The 16459-nt window shown below is 34.4% G+C and overlaps 1 protein-coding gene across 1 annotated transcript; it reads left to right on the forward strand.

The window, feature by feature from the left end:
- The first annotated feature begins 4686 nt into the window (after positions 1-4686).
- On the forward strand, positions 4687-16192 carry LOC104091530 (uncharacterized). Its single transcript, XM_009596892.4, has 14 exons — positions 4687-5080; positions 6706-6869; positions 7540-7643; positions 8434-8500; positions 9709-9801; positions 9883-10047; positions 10134-10277; positions 10376-10453; positions 11475-11587; positions 11678-11738; positions 13069-13236; positions 14830-14931; positions 15532-15621; positions 15783-16192. The coding sequence occupies exons 1-14, from the start codon at positions 4801-4803 to the stop codon at positions 15843-15845; spliced, it is 1692 nt and encodes a 563-aa protein (XP_009595187.1). The 5' UTR covers positions 4687-4800; the 3' UTR covers positions 15846-16192.
- The last annotated feature ends 267 nt before the right edge of the window (positions 16193-16459 follow it).

The following is a 16459-nucleotide window of genomic DNA, read 5'->3' on the forward strand; positions in this document are numbered from 1 at the left end:
CATCTTCAAATTATGTAATTCTATTATCTTTCTTTTACTCCTTCCGTCTCATTTTAATTGTGGTTTTAGCTCTTTTCACGTCCATTAAGAAAATAATAAATATAAGGTATAGTTTACTAAGTTACTCCTATTCAATAATTTTTAAGAATTGAGCAATATTAAACAGAACTATCTTAAAGTGATAATTATTTTGAACTAAAGCGTTGCAAACTTCACATATTTGTTTTATATCATCACGCTATTAGAATTTTGGTCGTAAATCTAGATAAGAATTAAGCAAAAATTTTATTGAGAATAAATAAATTGCCTAATTAATACTCCGTATTCTTTTAGTTGCTTTAATAGGTGCAGTTGTGGGAGCAATAAAAAGTTTCTGTTGAAACTTGAAGTTTTTGCCTTAACCAAATTAACTACCTGAATTCACTCTCTTAAACTCTCTTTTATTCATCCAATAACGCATTGTTTACCGCTTCATTTACATGCGTGGTATTATAAATAGAATTGTATTTAAGATGAATGTCTATATTTTAGAGAGATTTTAGGGTTTGTTACTTAGTGGCTAGGTCATTTTTCCCTGTAAATGGAGGGTTCTATTCCATTGTAGATCATCCCAAAATCAATAAGAATTCTCTCTCTACTTTTCTCTGCAATACTCTTCTTCTCTTATTATTTTATAACACGTTATCAGCAAGAGACTTCAACCAATTGAGTAGAGGCTTTGGAATACGTGCATGGTGCTCAACTTATACATAATATTGAGCATAATGATTGTCAATTATTCCATAAACTTCCCTCATGAATAAATTCTGGATTCAAGTTAAGTATTTTACCTTATTTTTCTCTTTTAAATTCTTGAAATTCTATAATTTGATTTTAAATACAAGCAAAGACAATAAATTTTACTTATAACTCGAATAGAGTTTGTAAGAAATTATAACCTCCCGAAGTGACAAAATTTTTATGTTTTGCCATGATCAAATTCATGTATGATTGTGGGCACAAGAAGTGGAAACCCATCCGGTTGAATTTGCTTCATTCTCATTCTCTTAAGAGAATGTGGTAGCAGTAAATGATAAGTCTGAAAGAAGATAAAATTATTACCGTGAAGATATCAATGGATGTGGACGTGGCAATACACGGAATTATAATCGTCATTATTATAGTAATGAGAACAATAAGGATTCTCAAAATACCCTTTCACTTTGTGAAAGTAATGTTTGTCATCAATTTGACATGAGATTTTGTAAAGCAAATATAGATTATTATGGTCCATTCATGATGTGAATGTGACAACATTTGATTTATGAATACATATTCATTCTTGGAAGAATATGAACGTGCTAGTGGCAGTGAATATACTACACTCACCTCTGGAATATGGTTTGAGATGAAATAAGAAAATAATTTTATTATTATTGAATGAATGGTCATTGATCAGGTACCCATTGTGATTATGCCAAAATATTAAGGCAATGAGATTATCACAGGGTAAAAGTAATAGAAGCATCATATCTTGCCTATAATGATTTGAACATGACCATAATGGTATAACTTTCTCCTTGAAAGAGATATTCGTCATATGGATGTTGATGAATATGCGATAGTACAAAATTAATTGAGAGCTCTGGAAGAGCAAATTATACTATTTTGGATAAATAAAATTGATTATCATAAGGTATTGTATTGTAGTAAGTTTCAAAGAAACTTATTGAGTTTCTAACGTATTCGCGAAAGCTGTTGGTTATATTGAGACTATAAATAAAGAAAAGATTTAATATCTTCTATTACTACGACTTGTAGCATGGTAATATATATATATATATATATATATATATATATATATATATATATATATATATATATATATATATATATATATATATATAAATACACACTTTATTCTCTAGTTTGTACTAAACAAATAAAAGAATGTCACAATGAAATAGAAGTTTATTTATATAAAAATTCATATCAAAATAAACTTGGAGTTAATTTATAATTGCACATATCATGATGTAAACATGAAGTTCACCAATATTGATAATTTATCTAGTTGGCATAACTAGTTTAGCCATATTAATTTAAGTATGATGTGCAAAAATAAAAGAGAATTCACATAGGTAAATATTAAAGAAATAGAAAGTTCTTTACAAATTCTCTTATGTTATTTGTTCTTATTAATTAATAGACCAACTAAAATTGGGATTGAATCCCATGAATGCCGGAAATATCAAAGGTGAATATGAGCTCATTCACCTGACATGTATACGACATAAGATGCATCTACGAGATGGTTACATGTGCGATTATTATTAACCCGCAACATGGTGTTTGCCAGATAACTTGCTCAATAATTTAATTTAGAGCATATTCCATAATTTTTTATTCAAGATAGTTCATCTTGATAAGTTATTTTACATCACCATTGATTTGGCAAAATGATTTGTTGAGTGCCTCCACTTAATAGCTAAACTATTGTTTATGAGAACAAAGTTATCGATATTAGTTTGATATACCTTATATACGAAAGTATATTACATTCTCCCCTCACAAGTGATTCGGGGTAAGGAATCAAATAATTTTATCTTATTATTATTAATGTGAGATGTATATTTTAGTTAACACCATAACACAAAAAGGTGGGTTTCCAAAGTTGAGGAAGCAAGTTGGGTTTTCTAACATGAAGGGGAGACACGATAAACAGTTGAGAAAAAATTACGTGGAATGAATTATTATTTTTACATCTAGACTATCAAATAAGGTAATATGAACATGAAGTTCATAAAAAGATAATTCATCTACAATATATTGCAAAGCATGCCAGACGCATTTGCTGACCCAAAGAAATTAACTATATTCTCATTGCAAACACTCCTTTTAGAATAAGTCCTAGAAGGATAAAGTCTATGGTGTGCCTGAAGCAGATAGACAAATTGGTACCAAGTAAAATTCTCGATGAAGAAGAAGAGCAAATGATCAAAACAATTATAGTAAAGAGACTAGTACTCTAGAAGAGTACATGACATAACATTTCATAAAACCTCACGAGAGGTTCAGGCACCTGAAATGAATGAAGAGATCTTTATATTATGTCTTTATGAGAAAATATTGTAATCGATATAAAATATTCGTCAATGACATCTATGATAGCGCTAAGTATAGATGATCTTAAGCCTGCCGAATACAGACATAAAAATATTGGCCAAATGGAAGAGACAAAATTCGATTAGAATTAGTTTAATATGAAATACATGTAGTTTTAGACCTGCAGTTCAAATACTTGAAAGTATAAAGTCAACAGAGCATTCAATCACTTTTAGCTATCTTATATGTCTAGCATGTCATGAAAACTTGATGTAAATCTAAAGTCCATTTATATGGATTATTTGACTATACTTATATGACAATCCATGAACGATTTAAAATGCTGATAGCATATACAATTCTTGGAGAATTTCTTGGTCCTGAATTACTATATCCTAAGTGCAATTTGTGCACATATGTATTTTGCTATAACTACAAGCATGATAATATGATAGTGAGAATTTTTACTTCTATGGAGATATTGAAAAGGCCATTCCACGATATTATACGAAGACATTACATATCTATCAAGAATGATGATTTCAAGGTGCAACATATTTATTTATGTCAATATGGATGAGTTGTTTATCAAATATTCCCCAATGATATTTTGAAGATGGTGCACATGATTGGAATGCGAATGCTCAAATATGTGAATTGATGTTCTCATCAGGGGGAGTTAATACGCGTTGTACTCTTTTTTCTCTTATAAGTTTTTGTGCCACTGGGTTTTCCTTGCGAGTTTTTTAACAAGGCAACCAAAAGGCGTATTATTAGATATGTGTATTTTTTTTCCTTCACTAGAATTTTTTTCCCACTGGGTTTTATTTTAGTTAAAGTTTTAACGAGGTACATTATGTGTTGAATAGATATTGAAGGGGAAGGTGTTATAAATAGAATTGTATTTAAGGTGAATGTCTATATTTTAGAAAGATTTTAGGGTTTGTTACTTGGTGACTAAGTCACTTTTCCCTTATAAATAGAGAGATTCTATTCTATTGTAGATCATCCCGAAATCAATAAGAATTTTCTCTCAACTTTTCCATGCAATACTCTTCTTTTCTCTTATTATTTTATAACACCCAGAAATCAATAAGAATTCTCTCTCTACTTTTCCATCTTCTTCTTCTCTTATTATTTTATAACACGTTATCTGGGATACGTGCATGGTGCTCAACTTATACATAATATTGAACATAGTGATTGTCAATTGTTCCATGAACTTCACTCATGAATAAATTATGAATTGAAGTTAAGTATTTTACCTATTTTTCTCTTTTAAATTCTTGAAATTCTATAATTTGATTTTAAATATAAGTAAAGACAATAAATTTTGTTTATAACTTGAATAGAGTTTGTAAGAAATTATAACCTCCCGAAGTGATAAAATTTATATGTTTTGTCATGATCAAATTCATGTATAATTGTGAGCACAGGAAGTGGAAACCCGTCCGGTTGAATAAATTATTAATTTGAAACTCAAAGTTAAAAAGGTTCGAATCATTATCTTCACCCACCAATAGTTTCATTTTTATTACAGACATTCATTATTTATTTGTTTGCTTTTATTATTATCTTCATCAACTTCACCCTTCCTAGTGTCCAGACAAACAGTCTATTACACTACGCACTTCTTTAATATATTTTCAGATCAATCCATCAAAACCCTATCACACACACACACACACACAGAGAGAGTTCTGCAGCCATTCTTCAATGGCGAATTCTCAGAGAAGGCTGGCGGCCGTATTGGATCCCGTCTACTATCCAGTAGTCGCATTGGTATTAGTCCTCGTCGCGTGCGTCGACCTGTGCGATGCCATCACAGTCGTCGACGTTTACCGGCTCGTTCAGTACGATCTTTCCGGCGTCCCATTCGGATCTCGCCTCGCTACTCTCAATCACCACGCCGGTTCTTCGCTCTTCGCTTCTGCCGATCTCTCTCGCACTGTACTCATGCTTCCCGTTCGTGAGTTGAACCTCGATCTCATTAAAGGTTCGCGCTTTCATATACTGCTGGAAATTTTACATTCTCAGTACACAAAACTTTGATGATTAATTTAATGTTTCCCGTTTACTAGCCATAGTTCAGCTAGAAGTTTGGTCGTTATTGTAAATGATTTTTATATAGCAATTGATGCATTTACTTGATTAAGTAATAAGTTGAAGATGGATTTAGTGTTCGAAAGTTGCGTTTACCAGCCATAGTTCAGCTAAGAAGCTCGTTAGTTATTGTTAATGATTTTTTTATAGCAATTGATGCATTTATTTGATGAAGTAATAAGTTTCATTAAATGGCATTAAGAGGGTGCAAAAGATAGAAAAGAGAATTTGTGTTAGCTTCAATACATCAAAAGAAACTATGCTAAGATTAGGGAGCTAACGAAGTTCGGAAAATGATGAATGCAATTTACAGGGGTTAGGGCTCTAGCTAAATAGATTAAGTAGACATCTAGACTTTGGGGAGTTGTCTGGAGTTGAAATTCTGTTAGAACTGCTGCGGTTCCTTTCGCACAAACAAGCAAAAAAATACTTGCAGGGATCATAATTCATATCTTCTTGATGGCTTTATCACCTCCGAAATTGAGCAACTTTGCTCTCTGTTAAATTTTTTGTATAATATTATCCGCGCTGTTAGAAAAAACTCTCATTTTTTGCCGTGGCCTCCAACAAAGCTCCTAACTGAGGGTAATTTTAAACCATAATCAGTTGATGGGTAAATTTGGACCTTTTTTATCGAACAGTTTGGAGAAATGGAGTCCTCCTATTTCAGTTGGAGCTCCGTTAATGACATGGCTAATACGAGACGATTTGTTAACAATAAAGGTATGAATGGACTAACAGTGTAGCAAAGGGCAAAACTGAGCAATTTCGAATACTATAAGGGTAAATTTGGACCTTTTCCCTTAAAAAATAAAGAAAAAACAAGGCAAAAGCTAGACACATTGACTATTTTGAGAATGTGCTTAGTTCATTTTAAACAACTTGGACTTCGAGAAGGTTTTATTTTAAGAATGAAAGTGAAAATTATCAGTAGGTTGACAATGCAGATAAAATATATTGTTTGAAGAAAGGACAAACTGATTGGGAGTGCTACAGTGATTTATGTACCCGCAGGAACAGTCTAATATTCTGGTTTGTTCTCAAAAGCTGAATTGCATTGTAAATAAGTATTTTCAGCAGTGGGCCCCTCCTTTCACTGTCTGGGACATTGACTTCTAATGTCATAAAAACATGAATGCTTGACCTTTGCCTTATCAATTTAAATTGATTGCCTTCTATTGCACTTTGAGATTTTCTTTTTCTTTTCTCTGTCTCGGCTTTTGTTTTTAATGTGATAAGTCTGCTAAAATACTTTTGGTATATACTCTTTTCGAACTGCTTGATTGTTGTTGACTTGATCTGATAGTAATTGTTTTGTTTGTTGGATTGCTAACTCTGCTAAAGGGCATATTAATTTTTGACAGTTGCAGAAAGAAAAACTAATCCAAAAATTCAACTTAAAAAATTCATTGTACAACATAATTGATTCTTGTTTTTAGTGATTTGGTTTTCTTCCCAATTCTAGTTCACTTGTCTAATGGAGTAATGGTGCTCTTCCTGTTTTCCGTTTTATTGCAGAATATATTGGACAAGGGAATCTGTTAGGGGGCTTACTGCTTTTACTCCCTCCTAAATTTAGTCCAGAAAAAGTAGACGCTGCAGTTGGTGATGATGGTGATTTTGACCTTTTGAGGAATAAAGTGTCTGAGCTGGAGCGGTTGCTTATACATGCTAACATCCCTGTGAGGCAAACACATCCTTGATTATCTTTTTTTCTGTGTGTTCTAATTTTTGCTCCTCGTTATGTGTTCAGTGACGTAAATGCATGAGAGTTATAATGCACCTTCATCACGTTCCTAAAGCTGTCTTTGACCTTTGTCTAGGCGCCTGTTTGGTTTGGTTTGGTCTTTAATTAAATAAATTCTTAATACTTGTTTTTTTTTTTTGGGGGGGGGGGGGGGGAGTCAATGTTATTATTACCATTTTTATTAAATTAAGAACACCACACATTAAGAAATAACTCTATGGTCCATTCCAAACTACTTGAGATAATTAGATGGAGCTATATGCCTACATACACCTTAAGATGCATTAAAAATTGACGAAATGTTACGGGGTGTAGCAGTTGAATTGCGATGGAGGTAGTTTAATTCATGTGACCTGTGTCTCCATTTATATGTGATTTTATATAATTAAATTCACTGCATTTTGTGGGAAGTTCTCCCCAAACATTGGACAATGTTTTTGTTCTAGATAGTGTTTTTATTGTACGTCTTCTGCCTTCACCAGATTTCTCGTTTGGATAGCACTTGTGGTTTAGTTGCATCTTCTTCATGTTGAAAGAATTCAACATTTGTTATTGCATATGACATAAATGTGGTGATTATTTAACTGTATGAAATTTTCTTCCAGTATCCTGTATATTTTGCTTTTGAGGATGATAACATCAGTGCTGTACTAGCTGAAGTCAAGAGAAATGATGCTAGTGGTCAACCTGCAACTGCTACTACAGGCGGGTAAGTTTATGTCTCACTATTATTTTTGAGATAGAAGTTGCCTCTTTCATCTGACAACAAGTTACTAAAACATGACAATATTGGACTGATGTCCTAAAGATCTCTGATTGTAGTCTGAATAATTTTTTCTATTGTTAGTATGCTTGTAAAATTCGACAAGAGTGGGTTGCTCTAGTGGTGAGTACCCTCCACTTCCAACCAAGAGGTTGTGAGTTCGAGTCACCCCAAGAGCAAGGTGGGGAGTTCTTGGAGGGAGGGAGCCGAGGGTCTATCGGAAACAGCCTCTCTACCCCAGGGTAGGGGTAAGGTCTGCGTACACACTACCCTCCCCAGACCCCACTAGTGGGATTATACTGGGTTGTTATTGTTGTTGTTGTAGTATGCTTGTAAAATTTCTTGACTATCTGCAGTCGCCATCATAAAATTAAATGCTTCTGTTCATCCTTATTCTTCAGCTAATTTGACATATTTTATTGCTGCCAAAATAAGATTTAATTTGAGCTGAAAAGTTGGATTACTATCTCTAATGCCTTTATTGTATATGTGCTTGTCCACCAAAAGATACAAAAAGAAGAAAACAAAAGAAAAAATATAACTACATCAGAATGTTAGAGCAACTAGTTGATCGTGCATAGATGTTTATTTAGTTTAGTTTGATTTATATTACTTGTACATGGAACTGAATGAGTATCTGATATTTGACATTGTTTCTGTCATCGTGTTTCAATTTTAATTATCAAACTGGTTTCATTTCCTAGTGTCAATGATTCGGCTGATCTCATATCTACAGATACAAGCTTGTTGTTGTTGCCTCAGATCCTAAGAAAATTGCATCCCCCACCATTGCAAATATTCAGGTTCTAGTTCACCTTCTGGTTCTAAATTGAAGAAATTTGACTTACCATGAATGTTTAAGTTGATGTTTTTTCTATTGACATTGACCTTTCTTAATGGCCTAAAAATTGACATTATTGATCGCTAAAATTTATCGCCCCTTTTTGCTATCAATTGTGGTCACTTTTTCTTATATGTTTATAGGAACTACTGCTTTGCTTTAACGTTATTAGCGCTATTGATAGAATTTTACACCGGAGACGAGGTGGTTGAGGAGGGATTCTTTTTCCCAGAGGGGTTGCAGGTAGCAACGGTTTTAATTCATAGCCCCTGGTTCACTTGACCTTGGGGATATTGTTAGTGATGACAAACTCACTATCACTGGCTCATCACTCTAGAAGAAGAGAAGAAATGAGCTATGCCTTAATTATATCGATTCTGATATGGGTGGACATTCTATATATTATCTCTTGCTCTCTAAGCACTATGGAAACAATTTGTTATGGCATACTTGCTATATCTGGCTCATCGCTCCAGAAAGGAAGTATGAAGCTATCCCTTGATAATGGGCATTTGATCCGCACTGGATGTCCTACCTGCTATATGTTGCTACCCAAGCACTACGAAAAGCACATTTAGAAGTCCAAATTATGCCTATAGTAACTATACTGTATATGGTTACTAATATATAAACATGGTCCATGTTGATGTCAACTTAGGCAAGGAGGTGGACATGTTTTGCTTGTTTCATTTTGTCATGTAAAGAAGATGTTGTTCTTTCTATGGTTGCTAAAGCCAACCGTATTAGTAGTTGGAAATGGTTGTGGTTCTTCATTTTGCATGCAGAAGTTGCTATAAATATTGTAAATCCCTGTGTAGTCGGTAGGTATAAACCTTATCATTTAGATTATTATTAAATTATTCTTTTTTATAATTTGATTGAAAAATCATTTGAAATATCCCATGGGTTCATTTTCTTGTTGTGGTTAACCAAAATTTATTCTATTGTAATTTTTTAATGTTTTTCCTAGTTACCATAGATTTTTTTACCATAGATTTTTTCTTGAATTATAGGAGAGATGTTCAAATAAGTTACTATAACAATCTAAAATATGTGCTGGTTAATAAGTTAGGTTAATAAATAAAGTTAATTTGATAGCTGGTATTTGTATGTTAATTTGTCTTGCATTAATTATCAGGGATGTTTATTATTATTTATGGGTGAATTTAGGGATGGTTACCAGGACTAAAACTTGACGGAGACTCAAGCCAACTCCCTACTATTGCCATAGTTGCTTCATACGACACCTTTGGGGCTGCACCGGTAAATGATAACTTCCGTTAACTTGTGAACTGCCAGTATACATTATGACATTAGTTGCTTATTCTATGCTAAAATCTACAGGCATTGTCAGTTGGAAGTGATAGCAATGGAAGTGGTGTTGTGGCACTTCTTGAGATAGCTAGGCTGTTCTCGGTTCTGTATTCAAATCCTAAAACAAGAGGTAGATATAATTTACTTTTTGGATTGACATCTGGTGGGCCCTATAACTACAACGGAACTCAGAAGGTGCACTACTCTTTCCCAAACATTGTTTATGCAGAAGTTGCAATTATCTTGCTCTGTCTTTCCAATCTGTAGTTTCCTTTTTTCAGTGGCTTCGAAGTTTTGACCAACGTCTACGTGAGAGTATAGACTATGCCATTTGCTTGAATAGTCTTGGGTCCTTGGGCAGCAATGAGTTACATCTTCATGTTTCAAAACCTCCCGAAAACGCATACATTCAACAAATATTTCAGGTATTGAATGATCGCATCAACTGAAAGAGCCTTGGAGCATTTCAATTTTTTGTTACTTGTACCGCAATCCTTTCTAGTCTAAAAATCTGTATTTGTAGGGTTTCTCTCGTGTAGCAGAAGAATCGGGGCTTCAAGTTGGTCTTAAGCACAAGAAAATAAACATCTCCAGTCCTCGAGTAAGCACACATCTTTCTTTTCTGTTGGTCAGGCCTGTCCTTTGATGTCATCTATATGCAGACCCTTAGACCAGCTTTAGAGCCTCAGAAACCTCTTTCGCAAAAGGGTATTTGGGGCATTGAATGTTTTCCGATGTGGTGATGGAATTTTCATTTTCATGGTGAAAGAAAAACTTTGTAAATGCTTTTTTGTGTGAGAAAATTGACTACTGCTTCATTCGAGCAATTATTCCCCCTTCCCTTGGATCATACACGGACCTAAACTATATAAGGGTATTTTTGTGAAAACTTACAGTTTGCCATTTCTATTGGACCAAATCTGCTTAGTATTTTCCTACTTAATCAATTTGACATTTTTTTGCCATGGTGCGACTCATTAGTGTGTTTTACATAGTGGTCTAAGTTTGTGCTTGGTTGCATTTCTGGTGTCATTTGTAACAAGAGGCATGTTACTAAAAAATGAGATTTGTCAGTGGCAGATCTGTCTGGTCACAGTCACAAATTTTAACAATATTGTCTATGGTGTTTGCTGGTTGAATGGGTGTTATTAGTGCAATTACAGTAAACTGGTAATTTAGTGGCAATGCCAACAGAATCTGGGTGCTGGATATTCTTTTTCTCCTTCAATCATCTTCGCGTTGGCTGCTAAAAATGAACCTTGGCTGCTAATAATTTGTCATTGTGAAACTCAGATTTCGGCATAGTCAAAGTAAACTGCAACATAAAGGAAAAGGGAACCCCAGGAATAGTTCTATGCAGCATTCTTTCTTGGGAAGGAGGAAACCTCCCATCTGATCTTATGTTGGGGGTAGGGTTGAGATTTCCCATCTCATTTGTACTATATTAGAGGTTCCCATTAATAAATGAATAATTGAACAGTGTTAACACTGACTGAAGAATAAGTCATTGAGCTTTGTTCTGTAGTTGAAGTTCAGTTACTCATGCCATTTTTACTTGTTTTATTTTCTTAGGATGCCATGTGTAATAGTTTTACTGTGCTAAAGATACTAAAATGCTGTAGGTAGCCTGGGAGCATGAACAGTTTTCAAGGCTGAGAGTTACTGCAGCAACAATTTCTGAGCTTTCTACTGCACCTGAATTGCTAGAAAGCACTGGAGGTCTGTCTGATAACAGGTAGTGGCTTTGCTACTGATGCCTCTATGTCCTATTTTCAAACTTCTTTGATGGCAATTTGCTGAAATCCTTGTTTCCTGTTCCCCCCAGACATTCTGTGAGTGAAGCCTCAATTATTCAAAGTGTCAAGCTTGTTGCTGAAAGTCTAGCAGTAAGGATCTACATCTTCGCTGCCAAACCTGTTCCAAACAAGCTTAAATAATAATAGGAGTGTGATTTCATAAATCATGAAACAAGCAACCTTCAAGTGACATTATCTTACTTTTCGAGAAATAGACAACTGGGACCTAACTGTTTGAACTTGAAAAAGGAAAAGGGGAGGCTTATTTGGCCTCTCAGGGGACCTTTAAAGCATGTCACATCCACATCTTTCCCTCTTTGTTAAGATATCCGTTGTGTTTAATGTTTTGCGCATATACTGTTTACATAATCAGCATTAACCACATATTTTAATCAACACAAACAAGATAATTTAGAGAATCATTCTTACCTCATCATTCCATGACTCCATTTAATTGACAAAGTTACTCTCATTGAAGGTCTCTTAACCTTGAAAAAAAAAGGGGTCTCTTAACATTTTCCACAATCATGTTTAAGTTTTGGTCGATTCCTGGAAGCAATCTGCTAGCTTATAAGTAATATATCTACTATTTTATTGATGTTGCATCTTTTTTTTAAAGAAAGGTAACATTATATTCATCAACACAAAATTTGTGCTGGAAGCCATAATTACAAAAAGACCTAATTACATCTGTCCAAAATACAGTTTAGCTTAATTTGCATCTTTTGTTTAATGAGTCAGATGAACAATATGAGAATTTTACGTGATTCTGTTGAAGCATATCTTTTAGAGATCTTTAGGATGAGGATAAACCTAACAGTTCAGAATAGTACAATCATAAAACTATAAGAGTGAAGTTCGTAGTCCCAAAATTTTGATTTGTTCTCTTTGTTATCACATTTGGAGCTATAATGTCCTGGATTGCTTGTAGTTGTTTAGGAGAAGAGGTATGCATTTGCATCAGGTGTTCTTGTAATACTTATTTTAATTCAGGTCAGTCATCTTTGTTCATTTTTGGCAAAATTAATATGGAGTACAAAGTTTTATGTGCCTTTCTTGAGAAGCTGTATGTAAGAAGATCAGTTTTGGTGGTAGGATCTCTGTTTAGCATGTTTTCACTCATATTGAACAGATCATTTCAGTATGCTAGATATTGTGTTACTAGTTCTGCATTCTAGGAGAAACTTCAAGGATTTTTCCCTAAAAGAGTAAATCTTTCTTGATTCTCGAAGCATGTGTACATCATCTTGCAGCATTGCATGCCTTATTATTTTGTGGTAGACTTTCTGTTATATCAACTAAAGTATGAACCATTGCTTATTATCTCATGAAGTGAGCAATCTCATGGTTGAGAAATATCCTTCTTACATCTTGTTAAATATATGGTTGTATTTTGTCTAACAAGTATCTATTTATACAGAGACACATATACAGCCAGGAAGGGAAGAGCACAAATATATTTGCCGACAATAGTAGTTTAGCTGTTAATCCTTCCTATGTACGGTCTTGGCTGGACCTTCTGTCTAGGACTTCTCGAGTGGCACCTTTTCTTCCAAAGAATGACCCACTCATCATGGCACTTCAAAAGGTACTACCGTTCTTTGCGTGAAACCTTTTGAATCCTGTTAACATATAGACACACGCATATGCACATACATCTTTGTTTATCATGTATCACTGTCCCCAATGCTCATACGGATCATTCTACTTTATCAGATGATGTGTCTCTTCTTATCTGTTTTCCTTTCCTTTATTTGTAGTTTAAATGAGATTAGCGCCCCCCCCCCCCCCCCCCCCAAAAAAAATAAAAATAAAAAAATAAATAAATAAATAAATAAAGGAGCTACAAAAAATGCTCTTGCTTCTCATTTCTGAACATGCATCAACAATTCTTGTTTCTGGGTGTCAGGATTAGAATTGAACATCTGCCAACTGAACATGCATTGCTCCTATGTATCTGCCATGTTGTATAGTGAACATATTCTTTCTTCATAGTTTTCCAATAACTACAGAATGGATTTAGAATGCTTTACTGGATGATATCCCAAATTGTTTGAACAGACTCCGATCAACTGGCAATGGGATGTTCTTTTTATGCATTTATACAGTTCCCTCATACCAAAAATAATTCAAAGATAGACGGTGACATCTTTCACATGACTCGCTGGTGTTATTATTTCTAGCAGCTCATATTTTTTGAAACAATATTATAATAGCATTTCCTAATCAGCCAAGTTAAACTCTATCATATAAATGTCTTTTGTAGAGACATCTTATGCATTTAATCTTCTTCTAGAACGTTTATCTGTTAGAATTTGTCATCATTTGGAAGCATTGGCTATTTGAGAAAACCGGATGTGTTAGGTATCTTATTCCTATTTAATCTTAAGGGAAAAAGGAAACTGGACTCTGATTTTGGAGAGAATCAGTTCTCTGGCTGGTAATGACATATGTGGAACCATGTGAGCTCCTCCTTTATCTTCTGCATGCCTCTCCTTTGTAACATGGTCGGAGATAAAGTTTAGGTCACAACTAGTCTTGAACCACTTGGTTATGGTGACTATTATGTTGGTACAAATCAGCCCAATAGGACAAGGATGATCTAAGAAAGACGAGGATGGGCTAACAAACTTGGTTTTGCTCGGTTGCAAACTAGTTGGTCCATTGGTGTTATGCACATGTTTGACCTGTTATACTCCTCCCTGGATGTAAGATTTTGGCTATTGGTCATTAAGCAGATTTTGGTTCTGGTATATTATATTTAAAGGCTTTTCTATTTATCCAGAAAAGGAATTCCTTTTTGAGGGCCTTCTGTTGGTCCAAATCAACCCTGGGACAAGGATGTTCTGAAAAAGGTGAGGAATGGGCCAACCAAATTGAGCTGGTTTTGCTTGGTTTCAAACTAGTTGGTCTATTGGTTTTATACACATGTATGACCTGTTAAAGTGCTCCCTGGCATTTGAGCTTCTGACTATTGATCATCAACAGGTTTTGGTTCTACTACAATATGTTTGAGGGCTTTTATTTGGAAAAGAGATACTACTCCAGCACTGGCATATTTATTTCATAATCATTTAAGAAAAAATAACTCTGGCATTGGCATAAATCAATTTGAGCTCCTTCTGGTAGTCGTATCTTTTTCTCTCTCATTTTCATCACGTGTGAAATCTATCTCTTGCAGGAATTAGCTGATCATACTGCTGAGGTGAATATACAGCATGAGACTCTAGATGGAATGTTTACTTTTTACGACTCAATTAGTGGCAGGTTACATATATATCAGGTGCGTAGACCACTCCCTCTTCTGTCTCCTTGCCACCACTACCTTCCTAGTACTCATGTCTATAATGGTTTTTGTATCTAAAAGTTAAAAAGTCAAGGAGGTGTCTGCGGAAGTTAGATGGAGGAAATATCTTGATAACTAGATCAATATTTCCACGCAAGCTACCTTTATAGCAATGTCCATTAAACATAGAAAACATTAAAAAAGATGTTCTTAAAATGTACTTATTCAATCCCAATAGATTAAATCCGGTTTAACTGCATGGTTGTGGGTAAAATGTTCAAATATATTATAAAATTTAGTTTGATAGAGAAGTGTTGAAAATTGTGGTTCGGTAATCGGTAGTAAAGAAATGAGGTTGTTAGTGTACAGTACATTTTATCATTGATCATAGTTGAATTGTTTAGGTCCAATTATAATTTCAACAGATAGGCCTATTTTGTTGAGGCCTCACTTGCCTAACGTGGCCGTTCTGTTTCATCTTGCACCTCTATTAATCTAGAGTCATATTACTTGATTTACCTTTGAGCTTATTGTGGCAAATCATGTTCCTCATCATTACCTGTAGAAATCTAACACCTTACTTTCTTCTTATTGTAGGTTGCCAGCGTAACATTCGATTTGCTTTTGCTGTTAGTTCTCGGATCATACTTGATTACACTTTTCAGTTTTCTTGTCATCACCACCAGGGTATGACTCTTAGTTTATTAAATCCCTGATTATTTCCTTCTGGTTTGCTAATTTTGTGTTCCTCCTTAAACCCCTTACCACTAAAACAAACTAAAACAAGGACTGGAAAAATCTAATGGAAAGAAAAGAGAACTGAATGTGACAATGGTATTGCTTAACAGGGTCTTGACGATCTTATCAGTCTGTTCCGCCGTCCTCCATCTCGGAAAGTGAAAACTGCTTGATTTTCGATGCCAGATAATTTCAGTTTCAGGCTCCAGCAAATTGTGAAGCTGGCTTTACGTTTTGTAGGCTCAAGGAAAATCGTCCTTGGATGAGTTGCTCCCTATTCATCTGTAGTTCAATGTGTCGTAGTTAGAAAGTTTTTAACGTTCCATGGGAGAAATTACGCATTTTTTGCTTTGATAGTGAATTACGTATTCATGAATTTTTTGCTGAGTTACAAATGCAATTCTCATAGCCGGCTACTTAAGAGGTCACAGTTTCGAGCTTCCTTGTATAGACTATTAATTTGTAGACAGTTAACCAAATGAAGCTATGTTCTTGAAAAATAAGATGCTTCAAAATGGCATATCACTGGGTATTATTTTATTTGACAGGCAATTCGTTTGTGGAGATGGTATTAGACGCTTCTACTTGGTCATGTCTTTCATTACGTTTTTTGACATGCCCTCGCGTGATTCTTTCTTAAATGGCCCAAGCATGTGAATTTTTTTTATTTAACTAGCGGGTGACAAATGAGACAATTACTTGGGATTTCTTGCTCTAATGCCATCATGAAGTGTGTAATCATTTTATCAGAAGCTTAAGTTGTTACAGTATTAATTTAACTATATTC

Source organism: Nicotiana tomentosiformis, chromosome 11 (assembly GCF_000390325.3).
Source record: "Nicotiana tomentosiformis chromosome 11, ASM39032v3, whole genome shotgun sequence".
Taxonomy (NCBI): Eukaryota; Viridiplantae; Streptophyta; class Magnoliopsida; order Solanales; family Solanaceae; genus Nicotiana; species Nicotiana tomentosiformis.